The sequence below is a fragment of the Notolepis coatsorum genome (genome assembly GCF_963971535.1).
Source record: "Notolepis coatsorum genome assembly, chromosome: 4".
In the NCBI taxonomy this organism is placed as follows: domain Eukaryota; kingdom Metazoa; phylum Chordata; class Actinopteri; order Aulopiformes; family Paralepididae; genus Notolepis; species Notolepis coatsorum.
The window spans coordinates 163,187,948-163,210,664 of record NC_140168.1 but is presented as its reverse complement, the minus strand read 5'-3'; the positions used below and the strand labels follow the sequence as shown (position 1 = coordinate 163,210,664).

At 39.9% G+C, this 22,717-nt stretch overlaps 1 protein-coding gene across 1 annotated transcript in view; it reads left to right on the top strand.

The window, feature by feature from the left end:
• The first annotated feature begins 1,663 nt into the window (after positions 1-1,663).
• Positions 1,664-22,717, top strand: part of fbxl7 (F-box and leucine-rich repeat protein 7) — a 385,933-nt gene continuing 364,879 nt past the window's right edge. The window contains exon 1 of the mRNA XM_084312953.1: positions 1,664-2,084. Within this exon, the coding sequence (XP_084169079.1) occupies positions 2,048-2,084 (37 nt within the window). The 5' untranslated portion in view covers positions 1,664-2,047. The remainder of the gene's footprint in view (positions 2,085-22,717) is intronic.

Here is a 22,717-nt window from a genome sequence, read left to right as displayed (position 1 = left end):
TATGGATGCAATAAGGCAAAATGATGTAAAATAAACAACTAAATGTGTGTTATTGACGTTTTATTGTCACTAGTTTCATAGAAGACATGTTTAGGAAGCAAAATATAACAAAATCTCAAAATCAACAAAAAAAGTATATTTGACTATTCACCTGCAGTGTCTCGCCTTAAAGGTCAAAGTAAAAGTCCAGGAAGATAGTACTGTCACCCTGTGCTCAGTGATGCAGTGAAAAGGCAGGGTCATGCTTTATAAAGTCTGAAAGGGGAAAAGGGTTCACATATTTTTTTTGGAAATAAAGTTTCCAAGATAACGGAATCAGCACAAGCAGCACATCATTCTCCTCTGCGCTTTGGGCTATTCGTAGACTAGAGTAGGCCAAAGATGCTAATACCGGTAGGCTTCGGGTAGCCTATGCTGCTGTTGAGCGCTTTGCTCTTTGCGCCCAGCAGAGGGAGACATTGCTGAGTCAGCCTAATGGCCTATTAAGTTGTCTTTGCTTACTCTCTCTTTCTCTCTCTTTACTTTATTTGATGTATTATTCTTTATTTGTTTCTTTCTTTCTTTTATTTGTTAAGACTTTTTTTTATTGTATATAGGCTATTACGGCTATCCCATGTATTTCCTATGATCTGATTGCCTATATTCAACAATATCAGTCCTGGACTATGGTGATGCAATTTATAGGCATATGCTGCGGCCTCAACCCTTAAATCCTTGGACTCTGTCTATCATTCTGCCCTCAGATTCATCACTAGATACGACACTCATCATCACTGTGTCCTTTATGAGAAGGTTGGTTGGTTGGTCCTCGCTGATCCTTAAGGTCCCTCAAGCTTGCTCGGAAGAGGTTAAATCTGCATTTTGCTATGATGCCCCTCTAGCTCATGGAATGAACTCCAACAGTCCATAGAGCTTGAGATTATCTCTGTTGCAGAATTAAAAACCTTGATCTCCAACCTTTGTCAGTCAAGGTGTACATGTTTTAATTTATTGTATCCTTACTTGTCTAATTGTTATGATTGTATATGCTGTGTGATTTGATATGCCTTTTTTTTTTTGCTTAACTCTAGTATGTACACTCGACGTCACACTGTAAACGAGGGAAACTTCAGTCGCCTTTCGAGTTTAAATAAAGGTTTGGAATTAAATTATCATGTCTAGCCCAATGCCCCAATCTCTACCTCAATCTCAATCTCTGTCCATTTATTTGTATAATTTTTTCCCCCTGGCTGCGCCCCGCCCGGAGTCGGACCGATGTAAACATTGGGTGGGGGGCGCATCATAAATGCAAATATCATATATCATATCATCAAAATCATAATACAGTTAAATGATTATATTATGTCGAGAGTGCGAGTCTCTCTCTCGTCTCCCCCCTCTCTCCCTCTCCCTCTCCCTCCCCCTCTCTCTAGTCTCAGGCGAATATCCTATAACCATGATCAAAGAAAGCAATTGTCTCTATTTACAGTTATTCAATTGACTGTGGGTGCTGCTGGGAATAAAGCGTATCTGCAAACAGTGGTGGTCGAAAGTTTTGGAGTAGGAGGACTGTCTCTTTAAAAACGATGGGAAGGAGACTTACCGCAGATCCCCGCTGCCTGGCTCGTGCGGGGCTCCCCTACGGGCGCGCGAGAGAGAGAGACGTCTGGGTGAGACTCGGTAACTAACGGTTTCAACAAGAGCGGACGGACCTTGACTCATCTAAATGCCTGACGACCAAACAATAATATATATATATATATATATATATATATATATACATACAGATCTCGAGGGGGAAAGGAACTTTTTGATGGATAATTCTATTGGAGCGCGTCCATGGGATTGTTGAACACGTAAAAAAAAAAAAAAAAATTCCATGATTTCATGAGCCGCAGGCTCCTTTAGAATCTATATGTGAATCAAAGTATGATTTTTGCGGCAGTGTCCTGCGAAATAGAATGTGTCCTTTTTTGAAACATTCCTCTCATCTCATCGCACGCATTCTTACGGGATTGCTTTATATGGATGCCGCGGTGCCCGGCGAATAGAGTATGCAGTACGCAGGATGGGTGCGAACAATGGCAAACAGAGTGGGAGTGAGGGTAAGTTACAACTGCACACAAAAGTTGGGAGTGATTTTTATTCTCCCTCCTCACAGCACGGACTTGGCTCGCTTTTACAGTGTGCAGCCATTGTGGCAACGTCATACCCTTTGAGAGCAGTTTTCTTTTGCTCAACTGAAGACCACCGATGCAGCATATTAATAAGACAGCAGTTAGGAAGCCTGTGCGTTTAGTACCTTTTGTTTTATGACCCATTATCAGTTTAACAATATCCAGAATGTCTTCTCAATATGCACTTTTTTGTTTTTTTTGTTTTTTACTCTCATATGACAGCAGCAAGAGGACAGTTTATGCAGACAGAATTTGGACACAGTTTATAATATGCTATGACCTCCCAGTTCCTGTACTGTAGCCCATTGCATGACGTGGTAAGGAAATATAGGACTCAAAGAATGTCATCTCTCTCTCTCTCTCTCTCTCTCTCTCTCTCTCTCTCTCTCTCTCTCTCTCTCTCTCTCTCTCTCTCTCTCTCTCTCTCTCTCTCTCTCTCTCTCTGACAATCCTATCCATTTCCATCTGCTCTGTGTGTGTGTGTGTGTGTGTGTGTGTGTGTGTGTGTGTAGCCTATGTGACAGAGAGAGAATGAGGGAGATACTTGTAGCCTATGTGACAGAGAGAGAACGAGGGAGATACTTGTAGCCTATGTGACAGAGAATGAGGTAGAGACATGTAGCCTATGTGACAGAGAGATAATGAGGTAGAGACATGTAGCCTATAATGAGGTAGAGAGTGAGACATGTAGCCTATGTGACAGAGAGAGATAATGAGGTAGAGACATATGTGATAGAGAGAGATAATGAGGTAGAGACATGTAGCCTATGTGACAGAGAGATAATGAGATAATGAGTAATTTGAGGCTTTATAAAAGCAGCACAATGAACACAAATCTGTCAGTGCAGAGTCCAACCTCATCTTAAATAACAAACAGCATTGCTTGTTGTAGTTAACAAAGAGAGGCAGAGTTGATTTTGAAAAAAAAAATAAAAAAAATTAATATATATTTTTTATAATCTAATTAAATTTTCATATTCGAATCCCATGCCCATCGAACGAAGCTTCGAGGCTTCGAAGTATTTAAGACAGCCCTAATAAAAGGTAATTTACTGTATTTTTATGGCATTTACACTTAAAGTTGAAAAACAAAAGTAATCTGTAAAATAATAGTGAATTTCCCGTGAAAAAACATTTATTCTTTACAGTGTAGCCTATGTGACAGAGAGAGAGAGAGAGAGAGAGAGAGAGAGAGAGAGAGAGAGAGAGAGAGAGAGAGAGAGAGAGAGAGAGAGAGAGAGAGAGAGAGAGAGAGAGATGTAGCCTATGTGACAGAGAGAGAGAATGAGGGGGACAGAAAGTGCAACAACAATAAGAAAGTGGACGGGTGATATCTGGGGGCAGGACGGACCTAGAGGCTAGAGCCATATGAAATCCGTTTTATTATTTTCCAAATTCCATTTTATTTTTTCCCAAATTCCATTTTTTCCGTTTTAATATTTCAGAATTCTGTATTTTGCCTTTTATGCTCATTTTACCATCAGAAATAGTGTCTAATAAGTGGGAATGAATAAATGTCCACAATTGAATAAGATATAACAGTCCATTTAATGTTTTTAAGTGCTGCAACTCAGAAATACAGTTCAATTTTACACAATATTTTTCAATTAATATTGTGACAAAATAAAAATACATATTTCAAGTGTAAACAATAGATACAGCTAGCTACTACTGACATTATCACAATGACAATGTCAGTAACCTAGCTATATCTATTATATTGTGATGAAATTTAGTAATGCATAATTTAGGCACCTTTAGTTTAGTTTATTTCGTTTATAAAGGACAGTGTATAATGGCAATCGTTTGCATTAAACAAATGGATGGGTGCCCTAGATTTAGCAAGAAGCTATCATTTCCATCTATAGTCCTATGTACTGTAACGTTTCATAGCTATTTAAGTTTATTTAGATTATAAAGGGCGTGTATAATGACAATCGTTTGCATTAAACAAATATGGGTGCACCAGATTTAGCTAGAACTTCTAGAAGCTATCATTTCCATAGATAGTCCTATAACGTTACATAGCTATTTAAGTGTATTTAGTTTATAAAGGGCAGTGTATAATGACAATCGTTTGCATTAAACAAATGGATGGGTGCACTAGATTTAGCTAGACGCTAAACGTCCTAACGTTATAGCTATTTAATCACAATAGTGTCGCAAGTGTTTTTGCGGGTCCAGTCCACGGAACGTTGACAGAATTAGCAAAACACCTTATCACCGGAGGCATAAAAGTCATTAGGATACTGTTCTGCTCTGAATTGAGGGCTTATTGTGGAATTGTTTAGCTTCTTGACGATGTTAACACTGAAGCAGTCAGACGCTTGAGCACCGCGGCTGTGTTGTGTGTAACACGCTGTAGAGTCCCCGCCTCCCCGGTCGCGTGTGCACCAAACGTTCCACCCAAAAACGAAATTTCAGTCCAGATTAGGCCAAATTCTGCAATATTCCACGTTTTGCAGTTGATTCCATTTTTATTGGTTAATTCCGCGATTCCGTCCGCGATTCCGTGAACGCGGATTTCATATGGCTCTACTAGAGGCAGACTGACCAGTGACCAAAAGGTTGCTGACAGGAGGAGAGTCTATTCCAGCTATTTGCACAAAGTAGCCCTTGACCAAGGCACATGAACCCAAACTGCTCCAGGGGTGCTGCCCTGCAGGCGATCTTGCGCTTTGAAGGAATGCATGTCGTGTGACGGGGGCTGCATGCGTAAAAATGCATGAGAATCTTAATCTCATGTCATTTCAGACTGGGGCTGGGTCATTGACGGATAAGACTTTTGAATAGGCCAATTTTAAAATACAAAAAATAAGGATATATTTGGCCATTGTTCAAACATTTGGAATGTAGTGTACACATCCATTTATGCAAAAAACCCAAATTAAGAGATTTTAGTGTTTTTAAAGTTGAATTAATAGGACACAGCCTTACAAAAAGTCATTTGGGGCGACCGTAATTTATCTCAAAATGTATATATATTTCCTTAACATTACTAATATTTTAACAAGTATCAGTAATTAAATATACAGCTTATGAAAGACAGGCTTGTGTGCGCTTAAATTTTTTGTAAACCATGATTTCACACGTTTATTCTATAATGGGAGTGTCTCCCTCGTAATGCAGTTACAATACCCATTTTTGCTCTAAAACCCATGAAACTGATTTAAAATGTGTACAGATAGTATCCACTTAAGCATAGTATACCAGTGATCAATATTTGAGCCAAAACTGATGGATATTCTATTTTAGTACAGTTATTGACAATCATTGGTTACCCCGCATGACAAACGGTCACCCCAAATGATGAGAGTAGTTAAAAGTATATTTAAAATGTTACACAATGCAGTTCAGACAAAAGAAAACTGAACAATGTTTTTATTACAATATTTTTAAGTGGTCAACAAAAATATTCTTCAATTCATTCATATATCACAAAAGTAAAACATGTTAACACTTTGATTGCCTAAGGCTAAATTCATGATATACCATAGGTTGCCAGCTCTATTTGTCTATGTAGAAGTTCCCCTTCTTTGCAGGGCTATAACTTTTTAAATTCTATTGCTAAATTGCCATTATTAGGGCCCATTCAATGTCCTATATGTATTGTTCAGGGTGTATGAACGTTAAACATTTTCATTCACATATTCATACTAAAATATGATCTAAAGTGTAAGTATGTTTTCATCTCTTTCTGCAGCTTTCTCCAGAACGTGATTTATAGCCCCAAATGCATTATATTGATGATCAAATACAGTTTGATAGCAATCGGCACGATATAAAAAAAATCCAACTGGACGGACTTCTGGAAGTTACTACACGTAATCTGATGTTGACCGGATGGCCGAGGGGGCGTTTATAATTCCGTGGGCAGCGTTATACCATTCATCTAATGTGGGTCAAATGTTCATCATAGCAGTTAGTATCGTACACATTGAAAAATAACGCTGAATCTTACCGTATCTTCCTCGCGCCGTTGGGCGATGAGCGTGGAACAGACATTTTCCTATTATGGGATATAGAAATATCCGGTCCATTTCCAGGTTGTATAATAATATATACGTCCAAATCATGTTGTTTTTTCGAGCTATTTGCAGCGATCGATGTTCACTGTGTGAAGACTGAGTCTCTCTAACACTAGCGAGTGCCCGGACCCCATATGGAGTGAGTCCTACCGGGTTAAAGGTAACATCCGTTTTTTTCGATATGCCGATCGGCCACCAGATGGCGGTCTTGAACCGCTAGAGGATTGAGAGGAGATCACACTTGTGTCTCAGGGCCCCGGAAAGGAAATATGATTCCGATCACAGATTTTTGAAATATTGATATCAAAGACGAGTTACGGCGTCTTCGGCAACTTGAGCATGGCGGGGAAGGACGCCTAAAAGCGTCTTCCGGCAGTTAAAGTGTTAACACTTTAATCGCCATGGGTTAAATTCATAATTTACCATCCCTCGCCAGCTCTATTTGTCTATGGAGAAGTTCCCCTTCTTTGCAGGGCTATAACTTTTTAAATTCTATTGCTAAATTGCCATTATTATGGCCCATTCAATGTCCTATATGTATTGTTCAGGGTGTAGCAACGTTAAACTTTTTCATTCACATATTCATACTAAAATATGGTCTAAGTATAAGTATGTTTTTATCGTTTTCTGCAGCTTTCTCCAGAACTTGATTTATAGCTCCAAATGCATTATATTGATGATGAAATACAGTTTGATAGCAATCAGCGCGAGATAAAAGATTTCAACTGGACGTGATTCTAGAAGTTTCTACGTATCATCTGATGATGACCGGATGGGCGGGGGATCGTTTATAATTCCGTGGGCAGCGTTAGATGATTCATCCAGAGTGGGTCATATGTTCATCAGATCAGTTAGTATAGAAGACGTTAGAAAATAACGTTGAAACTCACCGTGGCTTCCTCGCGCCGCTGGCAGATGAGCGTGGAACAGAATTTTTTCTATTATGGGATGGAGAAATGCCCGATCCATTTCCAGGTTGTATAATAGTATATAGGTCCAAATCATGTTGTTTTTTCGAGTTATTTGCACCGATCGATGTTCACTGTATCAAGACGGAGTCTCTCTAACGATAGCGAGTGCCCGGACCACATATGGATGAGCACTTCCGGTTCAAAGGTTCATTTCCCGTTGGCGATCTGCCGATCGGCCACCAGATGGCGCTCTTGAACCGCTAGAGAGTTGAGAGGAGATCAGCAGTGTGTCTCAGGGCTCCGGAAAGGAAATATGATTTCGATGACAGATTTTTGAAATATTGACATCAAAGACGAGTTACGGCGTCTTCGGCAGAATGAGCATGGCTAGGAATGACGTGTAAACTCGTCCCCGGCGATCATAGTGTTAAGCGAGGGCCCACATCTGGGCCCTCTTGAGGAAGATTTTCCCACCTGCACTTTGGCGACCTCTAGCGGCCTGGGTGTGCATATATTTTAATACAATATATATATCGAATTAAAGCCCTATTTGTTGCCTGTCGATAGCCATTTCAGGTGACACAATCCGTTCAGCGGTTCTCGAGTTACATGCCGATATGTGAGGCGTGCACCGACGTACACAGTGTTGTACAAATACAACAGCGACTCCCGGGGCTCTAGCTCCGTCAATCATTTGGCACGGTAGATTACAAGCTTCGTCAGGAACAGTCAAATATCACAAATGTTAAAAACATTAAACATTAAAAAAGTTAAAGTGCAATACACATTAAATGCTTCAGGAACTTGAACATTTCACAAATGTCCATTTTCATGTCCTTGTCATATCATCATTGGTTTTGTCAATGTATGAGAGCGAGAAGGAGGGTTAAGTAGCATCACTTTTGGTAGTCACATTGGACAGGGATTAACAATTTAAGTCAATAATAAAAGGTAAACAGAGTTGTATGTATGGAATAAAAATTAAACACCAACACAGTTCTATAGAGTCAATAAACAATAACCACCAACATAGTTGCATGGATGAAATCAACGCTAAACAACTACAACACAGTTGTATCAGTTCCTTTTAGGGATGGCACACAATACCACTTATTCATGTCCGATACCGATATCACAGCCTTGAGTATCTGCCAATACTGATACCCATCCGATACTCCCTTAAAAAACTAAAACCTGTGTTTAACCTAGTCATCTATAAAACATCAAAAACTCCCCTAAAGGAAGAAATACATACCACACATGACTCAGTTATGCAATAGTGCTGCTGCTTTTTATTTTGTTCAAATTATTTAGTTAATACGTTAATAAGACTATGAGCGATTTCATGACGGCTTCCTGTCCTCGCATCTAAAACGTCTGTTTACCGGTACAATGCGTGGAGATTTTCAAATCATTGGTAAACAAACGTAGTGCTGAAAATATACACTTTGACTGCTGTTTTGATAGGGTTAGGGTCTTTACTCTTGGCTACATTTGAAAAAGAAACACAACATTGTACTTATTTGAGATAGCCGTGTCGGAGATAAAATGACGGTTTGGCAACATGAAGTGAGGCTAAGCGTCGGAAACCTATTTTCAACAACAGAAAGGGGCTGGTCGGTTTTCTTCAGCTTTGCTTTGTTACTGTCTGCAGGGAGTTTCTCTCGCTTCTGTAAGGTTTCCAGCTATGTTAGCTGCTGCGACAAAACTTTTCCTCTTGGCATTCGTTGCACGTATGAACTCGGCATACTCCCTTTCCATGATTAATCTGCACGTGTTGTGTGGTGTTGAAGTTTCCAGTGTTGCTGCCACCCCTAGAAATACTTGCGTTGTCTTAAATACTTCGAAGCTTCGAAGCTTCGAAGCTTCGTTCGATGGCACAAGCTTCGAACATAAAAAACGCCGGAACTCGTCATTCCCCGCCATGCTCATTCCGGCGAGGACGCCTTAACTCGTCTTTGATGTCAATATTTCATATTTCCTTTCCGGGGCCCTGAGACACAAGTGTGATCTCCTCTCAACTCTCTAGCGGTTCAAGAGCGCCATCTGGTGGCCGATCGGCAGATCGCCAACCGGATATTAACCTTTGAACCAGTAGTACTCATGCAAATGTGGTCCGGCCACTCTCTATAGCTCCCGCGACTCCATCTTGAAACACTGGATAATAGATCGCTCGCCCTAACTCAATAAACAACGTTATTTGGACGTATATACTATTATACAACCTGGAAATGGATCGGGCATTTCTACATACCATAATCGAAAATGGTCTACTCCACGCTGATCGTCCAACGGCGCGAGGAACATACGGTAAGATTCAGCGTTATATTCTAACGTGTTCAATATAAACTGCTATGATGAACATATGACCCACTCTGGATGAATCATCTAACGTTGCCCACGGAATTATAAACGATCCCCCGCCCATCTGGTCATCATCAGATCATACGTAGATCATTCTAGAAGTGCGTCCAGTTGAAATTTTTCATCTTGCGCCGATCGCTACCAAACTGTATTTCATCATCAATATAATGCATTTAGGGCTATAAATCACGTTCTGAAGAAAGCTGCAGAAAATGATAAAAACATACTTATACTTTAGACCATATTTTAGTATGAATATGTGAATGAAAAAGTTGAACGTTGCTACACCCTGAACAATACATATAGGACATTGAATGGGCCATAATAATGGCAATGTAGCAATAGAAAAGTTATAGCCCTGCAAATAAGGGGAACTTCTCCATAGACAAATAGAGCTGGCGAGGGATGGTAAATTATGAATTTAACCCATGGCGATCAAAGTGTTAAAAAATATATATAAATAGTTCAAATATTTGTTTATTTTTTATTTTACTTCGATTTGTGTGTGTGTGTGTGTGTGTGTGTGTGTGTGTGTGTGTGTGTGTGTGTGTGTGTCAGTGGAGGCTGCTGACCATTATTATATTATATTATATATTTAATTATATTTTTAAAACATCCCCCACTGTGTGTCAGTGGTCAGTGGACACAGATGAAAACATATTAACATTAGGTGACAGCGGACCTGACCAGATGAAAACATATTAGGTGACAGCGCACCTGACCAGATGAAATCATATTAGGTGACAGCGCACCTGACCAGATGAAATCATATTAGGTGACAGCGCACCTGACCAGATCAAAACATATTAGGTGACAGCGCACCTGATCAGATCAAAACATTTTAGGTGACAGCGCACCTGACCAGATCAAAACATATTAGGTGAAGGTGACAAGGAAGCCACAGACTCATACCCCCCCAACACTCAACTAACCGCCTCGGACAGTCCTTCATACCAGTGGCCATCAGGCTCCACAACAGTGGGCAGGGACTGCTGCCAGACATCGACCTAGAACTAATAGGAACCCAAGTAGGACAATAACACTACCTTATGCATACTGCACCTTATGTGGATACTGTGATACTGTGAATAATGAATAATGTATATTTCAGTTAGTTAGATAGTAAATTATAACACTGCCTTATGCATACTGCACCTTATGCGACACTGTGAAAATATATTTCAGTTAGTTAGATAGTAAATTATATTGACCTATTTGTTTACACTGCTTGTGTTGTTTTCACTACCTGTACCCCCCCCCTTCCCCCATGCTGCTATGATGCCTGAATTTCCCCAAGGGGATCAATAAAGGAATATCTTATCTTATCTTAAAAGGAAAGATGAAATTACCTACCTGGGTTTTATCCTATAGAGGCAAATCTTTCCTGTGACAAAATGGGATCCAATGTAATAAAACTAAGTCAACCAACGAACTAGATTCCTGTACCGGATCTCCTCTCTGGTAAACAAGAATACCTTGAAGACTCTAACAGGAGCACTCATTCAAGGGTACTACGACTATGCTTGCACCTCATGGTACCAAAGCACCTCAAAGGCACTAAAAACAAGATTACAAACATCACAAAACAAACTGGTCAGACTACTGCTTGACCTTACTCCTAAAACCCACCTCACCCCTGCCCACTTTGACAACCTAGGATGGCTTAGAGTAGACGACAGAGTACAGCAACTTGCAATGGGCCTGGTCTACAAGATACACTACACCACTAAGATACCCATGTGCATGTTGAAATACTTCCCAAAGGTCAGTGAATACCACGACCACAAGACCAGAGGGAGTTCCACAAATCATGTTCAACCCAGATAAAATAATTGAAAAAGTTAAAAAAAAAAAAACGTAGAAATGAGATTGCATAGGTCTATGAATCGATATCGCGATTCTGTTTCGATTAATTGCCCAGCCCTACAGTGTGTACAGTAAGTTAGCTTGGTGATCATCATTGTGATGTAGGCTAAGCTGGCTAGCTACTGTTAGCATACAAGCTTTTACAAACACTGTAGCCTACTTACTTTTTCATCCACAATTTTTTTTCTGATCCAGATGCATAAGTCCACTTCTTCATGTTGCTCAGTTGCTGGTTTATACTTCGGTCCTAATGTTGGCGCAACGTTTAATTTAGCCTGACTTGACTTGTTATAGCTGTACAGCTTACTAACTACTAAACAACAACTAAACTACTAGCTTGCTCTTTCACACAGTCAAAACGGGTCCAGCTGCAGGTCCGTAGGTTAGGTTTAGCTCGGGCCAGGCCACGTGAGCGGATCGGCGCGGCCGAGAAATCCGCTCTTCGCTCTTTAAAGCTTGGTCCGCTCCGCTAATCGCTCATGTTGACCCCGCCCCCAGGTCGCTCTCCGCTCGCTCACCACTCACCTTGAATCGAGCGCTCCCCGCTCCCCGCACCAGATCGCTCGGCAGATTTTCTTTTTTTTGGAGCATGGTGTAAATGAGCTCAAACTACAACAGTCTACACCCCCTGGGCCCCTTAACAATTGTTTGTATTGAGCCGCATTGTAATTGTACCAATTCTGCAATGTTAAATAATGTTGTTTATCCATTCACTAGCTCTATTAAGCGATGATAGCTAGCCGAGCCACAATGCTATGGTCGCTGCCATTAACGTTAGCATGTAAGCTAACGACAACAACAATGGCGTCGATACTTTTTCTAACAGGAGTGAGTGACAAAGCCTGAACAGGATATCACAGGTTCACCCTTCTCATTGGTTGAAAATGGCCTTCATGTTTGTACATCGCCATCTGTTGCTTTGGCATTGTACTACATGTATATTAACATCAGTGTTAAACCACTGTGAGCGGTCTGGAGTGGATTGGAGTGGAGGACAACTCTCGCTCCGGACGTCGCGCAGACACATTTTAAAACCCACTCCTCGCTCACGTCAAAACCGCCCGCTCCGCTCCCCGCGCCGCTCACGCTCCGATCCGCTCACATGCACTGGCTCGGGCCAATCTCAAGTTTCTCAAGTTTCTTTATTAGTTGTCATACAGAAGTACAGAATACTTTTATACAAAATGCTTCTTTCTGTTACATTTTGTATAAAAGTATTCTGTACTTCTGTATGACAACTAATAAAGAAACTTGAGAAACTTGAGATTGGCCCCAGCTAAACCTAACCTACGGAACTGCAGCTGGACCCGTTTTGACTCTGCAATGCAGCAATCTCTGATTGGATTTTCAAGACTGCCAATCATATTCAACCTCCGTGTATTGGATGTCAAGGGCTGTCAATCATTCAATCCCCCATTCAATGGCAAGAGTTTAACTGCACAGACCGTGCTTAGATGACGTTAATAGCCTATTTTGATTGGCTATTATTTATTTAAGTCTGGGTCAACCTGTGCAGCCATCTGCACGAATATACTGCAGTCATTACTGCAGTGCAGGCCTGCTCAGAGCTGTACATTTTGGCCATTTTTGAAGAAAAAAAAATTCACTGGCATTTTTTTACAGAGGAAAACATTTCTAAAAAAAATAATAATAATAATAAAAAAAATATATATATATATATATGTAAATTAATAATAATTATGAATTATGAGTGAATTTGTGTTTCACGTGTTGTCATAGAGAAACCTCCACTGGTGTGTGTGTGTGTGTGTGTGTGTGTGTGTGTGTGTGTGTGTGTGTGTGTGTGTGTGTGTGTGTGTGTGCATGGGGCCATTGGGTGGGGCCGGGGGACAAATACACTGGAGGAAAGTAACCCAGCTCAGCACTGCCCAAATTATATCATCACTATTGCCTGTTTGAAGGATATCATCCTCAAATCAATGAATCAATCAATCAGATTTATTTATATAGCACATTTCACATGACGCGTGTCAACCAAAGTGCTGTACAGAGGGTAGATACACATAGATACATATTGACAACAATCACACTCCATTTTATGGGAGGGCACACAGGCAAACACATAGGAAAACAGGGCATGAGTCAGTGAACGGGAAAGGCTAGTAGGTAGAAGTGGGTTTTGAGCCTCGATTTGAAGGCATCTATCGAGGGGGCGAGCGTAACACATATACACATATACACCTACATGCCTTGTAGAATTCCACACATAAGAAAGAAAGATACTGGGATGAATAAACAAAATAGGAAATAAAATGTAGAAATGCATGGAATACATAAATAAATATGAATCTCCATATATGAAATAGAACATTTAGATCAGGTGCTACTGAGATGTTTTGGTGAGTTCTTTGTTTTTTTGTGGAAGTATAGCCCTTCTTAAAAATGCATGAACATTCACTGATAATTGGTCTGTAGTGGAGTCTACAAATCAAATCAAATCAAATTTATTTATAAGGCCCGACAACACACGTTAATGTCCCCATGGGCCGTACAGGTCTTCTTTAAACAAGTCAAGAAGAAAACATAACAATAAGTCAAGAACAGAACAAGAACACCATAAGGTCCAAACATTTTTAGATGAATGCAAAAAAAATAAAAAATTAAAGAATGCAAGCACTCCCAGACATACCCCACGTGAAGGTAAGGAAAAACTCACTAAAACCTAACAATAGGGAAAAAAGCTCCACAGGCAGTGTGGAGGAGAGAAACCTTAGAAGGGCCATTCAAGGGGGGATCTCCCTTCTTAGATGTTGGTGATAGTAGTGTTGCAGACGGACAGTTGGTAAGCATGCACTCATGTGTGTAGTGAAACACAGATGAGTGCATGCAATAGCAACTGAACATTTTGAAAGATTAAAGATAAAGCTAATAGCGATAGCAACTGAACATTTTGAAAGATTAAAGATAGAGCTGATAGCAGATCTATTTGAGGCACAGGGGCGGCGCAAAGAGGGTCACGTCCTCCCCATCTTAGTCACGGGACATTCAACACTCCGGTCATTGCTCAGGGACAGCTGGAGACAGGGAGATAGGGGGCGGCGCAGAGAGGGCCCTGAAGCTTCGATTGCCAAAAAAAGCTTCGAAGGTCAGCCCTATTACACTTGGCTGTGTTGTGTTATTCCACAAGTATACACGTGAGTCCTCTGTATTTGTTTGCGAGTGTCTTCATTCTGTTAGCTCCACCATACAGGTCCGTTATTATCCGCTCCTAGTCTACTCTGCCCTGCGTACCTGTCTGTGACCCCAGTACGGTGGCCTGTACTCTGTGTCGTATTAATGCACACACATTAACATAACACCTCAGGCTGTTTTGCCTTTTTCTTCTTTGAGCTTAAAATAACTCCACACAGCTGACATGATCGCGGTGCGCTGCTAACAAGTTGACTTACGTTTAGCTAATGTCATGCTATACTGTATGATAAAAAATTTATCATAAGATAGTACAATACTCAAAAAGAAACGTTAATTCCTAAATAGGAATGAAAAATTACAAATGTTGAAAAATATATGTTAAAGTATACAAAGAGTTATGCTAAAACAAAGAACTTCATGTATATAAATCATGAATAAAATATAAATATACAGAAACTACAAATACAGGACATAATCTATCATGTAAAACACTCAGCAGTGGTCGCCCCACATGATACTCGGTTGCCCAGATGATGTTTTCAAGGTCAGTCAAATATTACAGGCTAACCGTTAGCTACAGAAACCAAACTAGCTAGCTCTTACCACATGTCACTATCAAATTCATCATCAAAATTTAGATTTTCAGATAAAACGTATTATTCACAGTTTTTTTGGGCGGTCGTCCCACAATACATCCAAATGTGGCAACTACATTACAGCAGTTAAAAAAGAGATTTATTAGCAAATATGAAAGAGACTTACTAACCTGCTAGTTGTTTCTCTGGGTCCCTCACATGTGACTGGCTGATGCAACATCCTGTCCTTGAGGTGGTTTCATATAAAAGTCCCACAATTGTGTTTTCTTGATGGTCGCCCCAGATGATATTTCATAAAATTAACATATGCGGACAACATTCGTTCGTATATTATGATGGAACTATATGTGAAAATGCTTCATAATTTTGTCAATGAATGCAAAACATGTTTGAAATTATGCCAAATAGGGCAAGGGAAATATTTAAATAGATTTAAAGTGATTTTAATCCGGTTGTCCAAATAGAAGTCAATGCTGGACGGTCGCCCCACATTTGACACTTCAGATAGCAGAAGAATTACCAATAACTCAAATGTTTGGAGGAGTTAGAGTGGGGAAGGTATTAGAGATACATGTTATCTTTTTATGAATTTTTGTGTTTTTTTAAGGTAAAAAATTCAGTTGGACAGAAAAAATAGGCGTCACGTATCGTAATCTGACTAGAGCTTCCTGATCATATAATCATATAATCTATAATTACTGTTGTTGCACGGCGGAGGAAAGAAATCAAATGAGAGTTTGGTTATTTCCCAGATCTGGTTTATTCAAAGTCGAAAAGTGAACAAGAATCGTCTGGTTCAGTCAATGAAAAATGCAATGATATTAATGAAAACAGGTACTATGCCACCAATCATTAATATCAGACTAATAAAAAGTCGTTAAAGAATAATAATCTTCAATGGCGTAGGTTGTTGGTTTCTTTGTTGTCAGGGCAACAAAGGAATTCTTGTTCTTGTCCTCAGCTTCAGGCAGGTCCTTCCTCCGTTTTTCTGTGCATACAATGTTTCCAAGAGCTTCCTTCCCTCTGCCCTGGTGCAGCCGGTTCTTAAAGGTTAAATCCCGCCCCTGAGAGAACGCCGGCCTAGTTCGTCAGGGGGCGGGTCTCTACGGCCTGATTGGCTAAGGCTCATAGCGGCCATTTTGAATTGGGATTGGCGGCCATTTTGCTTCCTTAAAGGGGCAAGGTCTCTATTTTTAAGAACAAAAGTATTGTTCTGGAGTTTTAGCGTTAAAGTATACAGCATTTGATTTTACTAACTAAAAGATTAGAGATTAGTTATGACTATAGTTAAACAGTGAATTTAAGTCTTTTCCTGATTTCTTTTTTTTTTTTATATATTTTTTTTATTATTGCAGAACAAAAATTATTAAAAGTCAGTACTCAACACACAATGCATAATGAAACTTTCAGTAAAGGTGGTTAAAATACATGCAAGTACAGAAACAAGATAAAACAAAAATAGACTATAATAACATTTTAACCGTATACAGTGTATATCCAGCGAAATTACAATTATATAAATGTTAGTATAGAATATACCCCCAATACCTATTTTCTAAAACCCTACACACATATGCTCCAGCTCGAACCCCCCCCTCTCGGACCCCCTCTTGGATAGTACCTCCATTATCCCTCACTCCTAACCAGACACTACCATTATAAGCTAGCTTTTATTCTCTCCACCACTTCTACCCACATTGACATTTTGGATTCATTGAGACCCAGAATTCTTGCTGTAGATATTTCTTGATATATCACATCGAGATATGTAAGAAACCACACCTTCCGGCAAATTTTTTCTGGTTGAAACCAGCGTGATGCGATCAGTTTTTTAGCTACTGTGATACCCGATAAAACCAATCTCTTTAATTGTGGATTCACTGCAAACTCAAAAACATCATTCAATAGTAATACCGAGGGGTGTACAGGTATATTCCAAGATACGAGTATTGATAATTGTTGGGACACATCTTTCCAGAATGCCTTAACTGGTGGGCAGTCCCAATACATGTGCATAAATGTTCCTTCGTCCCCGTTTGTACATTGGGAGCATTTGGAGTCTTGTTTAAGCCCCATTTTGCACAGCCTTATAGGAGTCAAGTATGTCCTGTGAATATAGTTCAGATTGATTTGTTGATGATCCGGGTTCCTTGATGTAAGTCGGACATTTGCCCAGGCTCCTTGCCAATCAAAGTCATTTTCCAGGTCTGGTATATCCCTCCTCCAGACAGTGTCTAGTTGAAGGGTTTCATACGAGGACGTTAGTAATTGATAATAAAAACCTGATACAAAACCTCACAATGTTTCTCTTTCATAGAAAAATTTGTGGTATCTGTGGTCTTCAATTGGTATGAGTAATGGAACACCGTGAGACCTCAGACAAAGTCGTAACTGTATGTAAAAAAGCCATGTGGACTCGGTGAGGTTAAACTTTGTGCATATTTCGACATAACTACAGAGGCCCTGGTTATTAAAAATATCCCCTAATGAGTGTATGCCTTGCTCTTCCCATATAGGGAATCTTGTAGGGCGTTTTCCCATTAAGAGTGCATTGTTATTGAATATGGGAGTGTGATTATGCCATTCTTGAGGGTTAGGATATTTCTTTTGTGTTTCCCGCCATGTTCTGATTGCATGGGTAATTATGGGGCCAAATTCCCGCTCACAATGCTTGATTGAAAGTTTAGTGTGTGCTATGTCTTTCAGTCTCTGTGGGGCTACTATGTTTTCTTCTAATTCTCTCCAAGATACCAAAGCCTGGGGGTCAAACCATATTTTCAATGGTCTTAATGTGAAAGCCTTAAAATATTGTAAAAAATCTGGAACTGCCATGCCACCGTCTGCTTTATTTCTCTGTGCGGTGGATCTTTTTATGCGAGGTGGTTTGTTATTCCAAATAAATTTGTATGTGGAGGTTTGTAATCTTTTCCAGTAGCCCTCTGGAGGAGGTAACGGAAGCATTGAGCTGAAGAAATTGATTCTTGGTAATACATCCATTTTAACTATTGATACCCTTGCCTGTACTGAGTTTTTAAGTTTTGCCCACCTGTCCAGGTCGTCTTTGATTTTGTTCTGTATTTTTGTGTAATTGTGCTTCACCGTTTGTCTTATGGTGGGAAATATTTCCACACCCAAGCATCTAAAATGTTTGACCATTGGTATCGCACCTGGGAGGGTTGTGTCTTTTTTTGCACGGATGTTAAGAGGAAGAAAAGCCGACTTCGGCCAATTTATTTTAAATCCCGATAAATCACCAAAGTTCTCTATCAGCTTGAGTATATGCGGCAATGTGTTGTTGGGGTTTTGCATGAACAATATTACGTCGTCCGCATATAAACTAATTTTATGTTGTGTGCCCTTGATTACTATTGGTTCTATGTGTTGGGATTGTCTTATAAATTGTGCTAAAGGTTCTAATGATAGATCGAATAGTCCGGGACTAAGAGGGCAACCCTGTCTGGCAGAGCGTGATACCGTAAAGATATCGGAGATGAATGTACCTGTTGTAATCCTGGCCGATGGGTCCTTGTATAGTACTTTAATTATATCAATGAATCCTTTTCCTAACCCCATCCTTTCTAATACTGCCCATAGAAACGACCATTCCAACCTGTCAAATGCTTTCATAGCATCCAGGGATAGCATCGCCTTAGGTGTGGTGTCCTCTTTGTCTGCATCTAGTACGTGCAGTATTCGCCTTATGTTATCATTGATCAGGCGACCTTTTATGAAGCCTGTTTGGTCCGGATGAACTAAAGACGTCATATGCTTTTGCAATCTGATGGCTAATATCTTAGAGTACAGTTTGACATCGGTTCCGAGGAGGCTTAAAGGTCGGTAACTACCGCACTCAGTGGGGTCTTTGTCTTTTTTGTGAAGAACTGAAATGAGTGCGATATTTTGGTGTTTATGGAAGCTCCCCTCTTTGACTGAGTATAAGATCATATTTAGTAATAAGGGTCCAAATATGTCCCAGCAAGAAATGTACATTTCTGATGGGATACCGTCAATTCCCGGAGCCTTACCGTTTTTCATTCCGGATATGGCCTTCTTGAGTTCTTCTAATGTGATCGGTGCTTCTAACTGTTTAGCGTCGTCCTCCGAAAGTTTAGGGAGAGTAATTTGATTAAGATATGTGTCTAATTTGTTTTGATCAAAGGTCGTTTCTGAATTATACAAATCGGAGTAGAATTCTTTGAATGTATCGTTTATTATTTTGGGGTCTGTTACAAGAGCTTGTTGTTTTCTAATGGCAGTTATATCTGCAAATTTTGCATTAATTCTTAATCGCATGGCTAATAGGTGACTAGGTTTAGAACCTTGGAAATACTGCTGTTGTCTTGTGCTGCGTATTTGCAATTCCGATTTTTGTCTGTATATTGCTTTGATCTCTGTCTTTAGAATGTTAACTTGGTTTTCTAGTCTAGTAGAGTTGTTGTATTTTAAAGAATTAAAAAGCGTTGAGTAAAGCGTTTCCATTTCAGACAGTTTTGTGCATTGATTTTTGCGCAGTATGGAGGAAAATCTATCCGTGAAATCCTTGATCATACCCTTTACCGACATCCATAATATTCTGGGGTCTTGCTCCGCGTTTGCATTATCCCGTAGGAATACTGTGAGAGCTTCTTTAATTTGTGTAATGAATTCCTTGTTGTTAAGCAGCATAGAATTAAAACGCCATCTTGGGGCCCGGGAAGATAGTGTACCAAATGTTGCTTTCAGGATTAAGTAGCAGTGATCTGATAGCGCATTGGGTGTCATTTCCACTTCATATTTATCAAATATTCTCGGGATGCAAAGACGTAATCAATTCTGGATAGTGTGTTGTGTCTCGCCGAACGACAGGAGTACTTACGGGTCATGGGATTAAGTGAACGCCATAAATCAATTACCCCTGTTGACTTTGACCAATCTTTTAATGCTTTAGATGAATTTTTTTGTTCGCTGGAAAAGGCAAGGTAAGTTTTGTCCATCCTTGGGTTCCAAATGGCATTAAAATCCGCACCTATTATATATGAGTATTCGGGATGGTTTAACATTTCTCCGGTTAGTGAAGTGAAGAAACCCACTTCGTACAAATTTGGGGCATATACCGCTGCCAACGCAATTTTCCTGTTATTATGTATAATCCTAGCTATAGTTATACGCCCCTCCGCATCTGACCATACCCCTTTCAATTCGATATTTAATTTACGTCTGACGACTATGGCTACCCCTCTAGTTCTCGTACCAAAAGAAGAGTGACTAATGTTATGGTATATGTTATCCGCTAACGTATTTATGTCTTCCTCTAAAATGTGCGTTTCGCTTAATAGAGCCACGTCCACATGTTCTTTTTTCATCAGCGTGAGCACGCTTTTGCGTTTGTGTTGTTTGTTTATCCCACCGGTGTTCCATACCATTATATTCAAACTAGCCATAATCTATGCATGTTTTTGTGTAGTTTTTGGTAATGCTTCTGGAGTGCGAAGCTACAATAGATGTACATCCAATTAATGAGGTCCCGTTGAGAGCCGAGCTTAAAAACATATATATACAAATAAAAATCCCCTATTTTCCCCTCACCCAGAAAGTCGTACAGGCCTGTGTTCCAAAAACACATCCTCCGCGATTGACTCTCTCCCTTCGTCCACCGGATTGCCCAAACTGAGCATTGTAATCCTAATCTTCCTATGCTAATTGCCATAGGATCTAACATTTCCATTCTATTGCAATAGAATGTCGCTTTTGGTCTTGCACCTTCCCTTACTGTAATGAAATATTGTGATAAATGACAAAAAATAAAAAATAAAAAAAGAGAATAAACTTTCATCGACATATTCATTTGAACCCTCTACTAACGTGTAGGAAAGTCAGGTAAAAAGGAAAAGATTGTAGAGAAATATTGACACCTTAATGTGAAGAACAGTGGAAAAGAACAATGTAAGTTAAAATATAGATAAAAAATAGAATAATGAGAAGAAAAAAATATAAAATTAAAATTAAAAGAAAGATATAGATAAGGAATGAGAGATATAATAATAATCAACGTGGATAAGCCACTAGAACCGAATTAACAGATTAGATAAAATAGAAAAGCAGAGCCTTTTAGAGCTTCAATGTGCCAGTCACTTCCTCAATGGAGTGATTACTTAAATTGTTAGAATAACCTTGTAGTGTTCATACGTTTAGGTGTGGTTAATTTTTAAAGTATTATTAAGGACTGATTGAACTTCATTCAATTGATTATCTGCTATATATATATACACACCGGATGTTTAATGTTAGAGTTGTAGGCCTTCGTTGTCATGGTGCCTTATATTCTAGAAGGTTGTAGAGTATACTAGTGCAATAGACTATTGTTATGTTCCAGAATGATCTAAGAGACCCAGGGCATTTGAGCGATAAACCCAGAATATTCCAGATAGATCTTTTTGCAATGATATGTATTTGTCTCCCCGGAGACCAGAGTCTGAAATTATAATGTATTACAAATCGTATTATACACAGTACACATTGTTATAGACGGCCTGCATATCGTCTGCTACCTTGATGAACACAATAAAGTCATTCTAACACTGGTATACACTGAGAAAGAGGCTTATCTGTTTTCGGCATTGTCGTTCTGCCTTGGGGTATCTGCTCCTTTTCTATTCAGAAAATCCTCAGCTTCCTCAGGTGTGTATACACCAAACCTGTGGCCGTCACTGTCCACGATCGATAACAGCGCCGGGTATGATAGCCTTGGCTTGTGACCAGATTTGAACAGTTTTTGCATCACCTCCTTGTATGGTAGACGTCGAGTGATGGCTTCTTTGCTCAAATCTTCGTAGATAAATATTGATTTATCACCATATTTCAGATTCCCACGTTGGATGCGAGCAAATTTGATGATGTCATCTCTTATTGAAGTCTTCCGCAGAGTAACAATGATGACTCTTGGCCCGATGTTTCTTTGCCCCCGAGGACCGATTCTGTAAACATGGTCCACTTCTGGCACTGTGTTTGGAGGGTTGTTACCCAAAATCGTTGATAGCACTGTTGGAAAGTTGGCGTCTTCGCAATTTACTGCTTCATCAAGCCCTACAATGCGGATGTTATTCCGCCTATGGTAGCGTTGGGATTCTAGTAGCCTCTCCGTCGCTTCGTTTTTAACCTCTTGTATTTCCCTCCGGCATTCTTCTTTCACACTTTCTATCTCTTTTACCATCTCTGTCATGCCACCTTCGTTCGCCTTGACTGCCCGTGTAATATCTGTCACCATATTCTCCACTGACGTGATTCGCTCGGACTGTGCATCGATCGCTTTCTTGACTTCTTCTAATTTCTCATCGACGCGATCGAATTTAGCATCGACGTGTGCTTTGAGCTCATCGACGTTTGCTTTGAGCGCCTCGATGTTTGTAATCTGATCTTTCATCAGTTTAGTCTGTTCTATCATCAGGTTAGTCAGTGTGTTGAAATCGGGTGGAGTGGTAGTACTGCTTGTATCAGTTGTTGATTTAGGTACAGTGACGGTGACGCTGGACTTGTGTGCTAATATTATCTTATCCAGATCAGCTGCTCTATTTTTCACGGAGCTTGTTCCTGTCTCATCTGTTATGTTGACATTTATTGTCTCTTCGTCGGGGACCATAATCGATGGTCCCGGTATATTTTTCTCT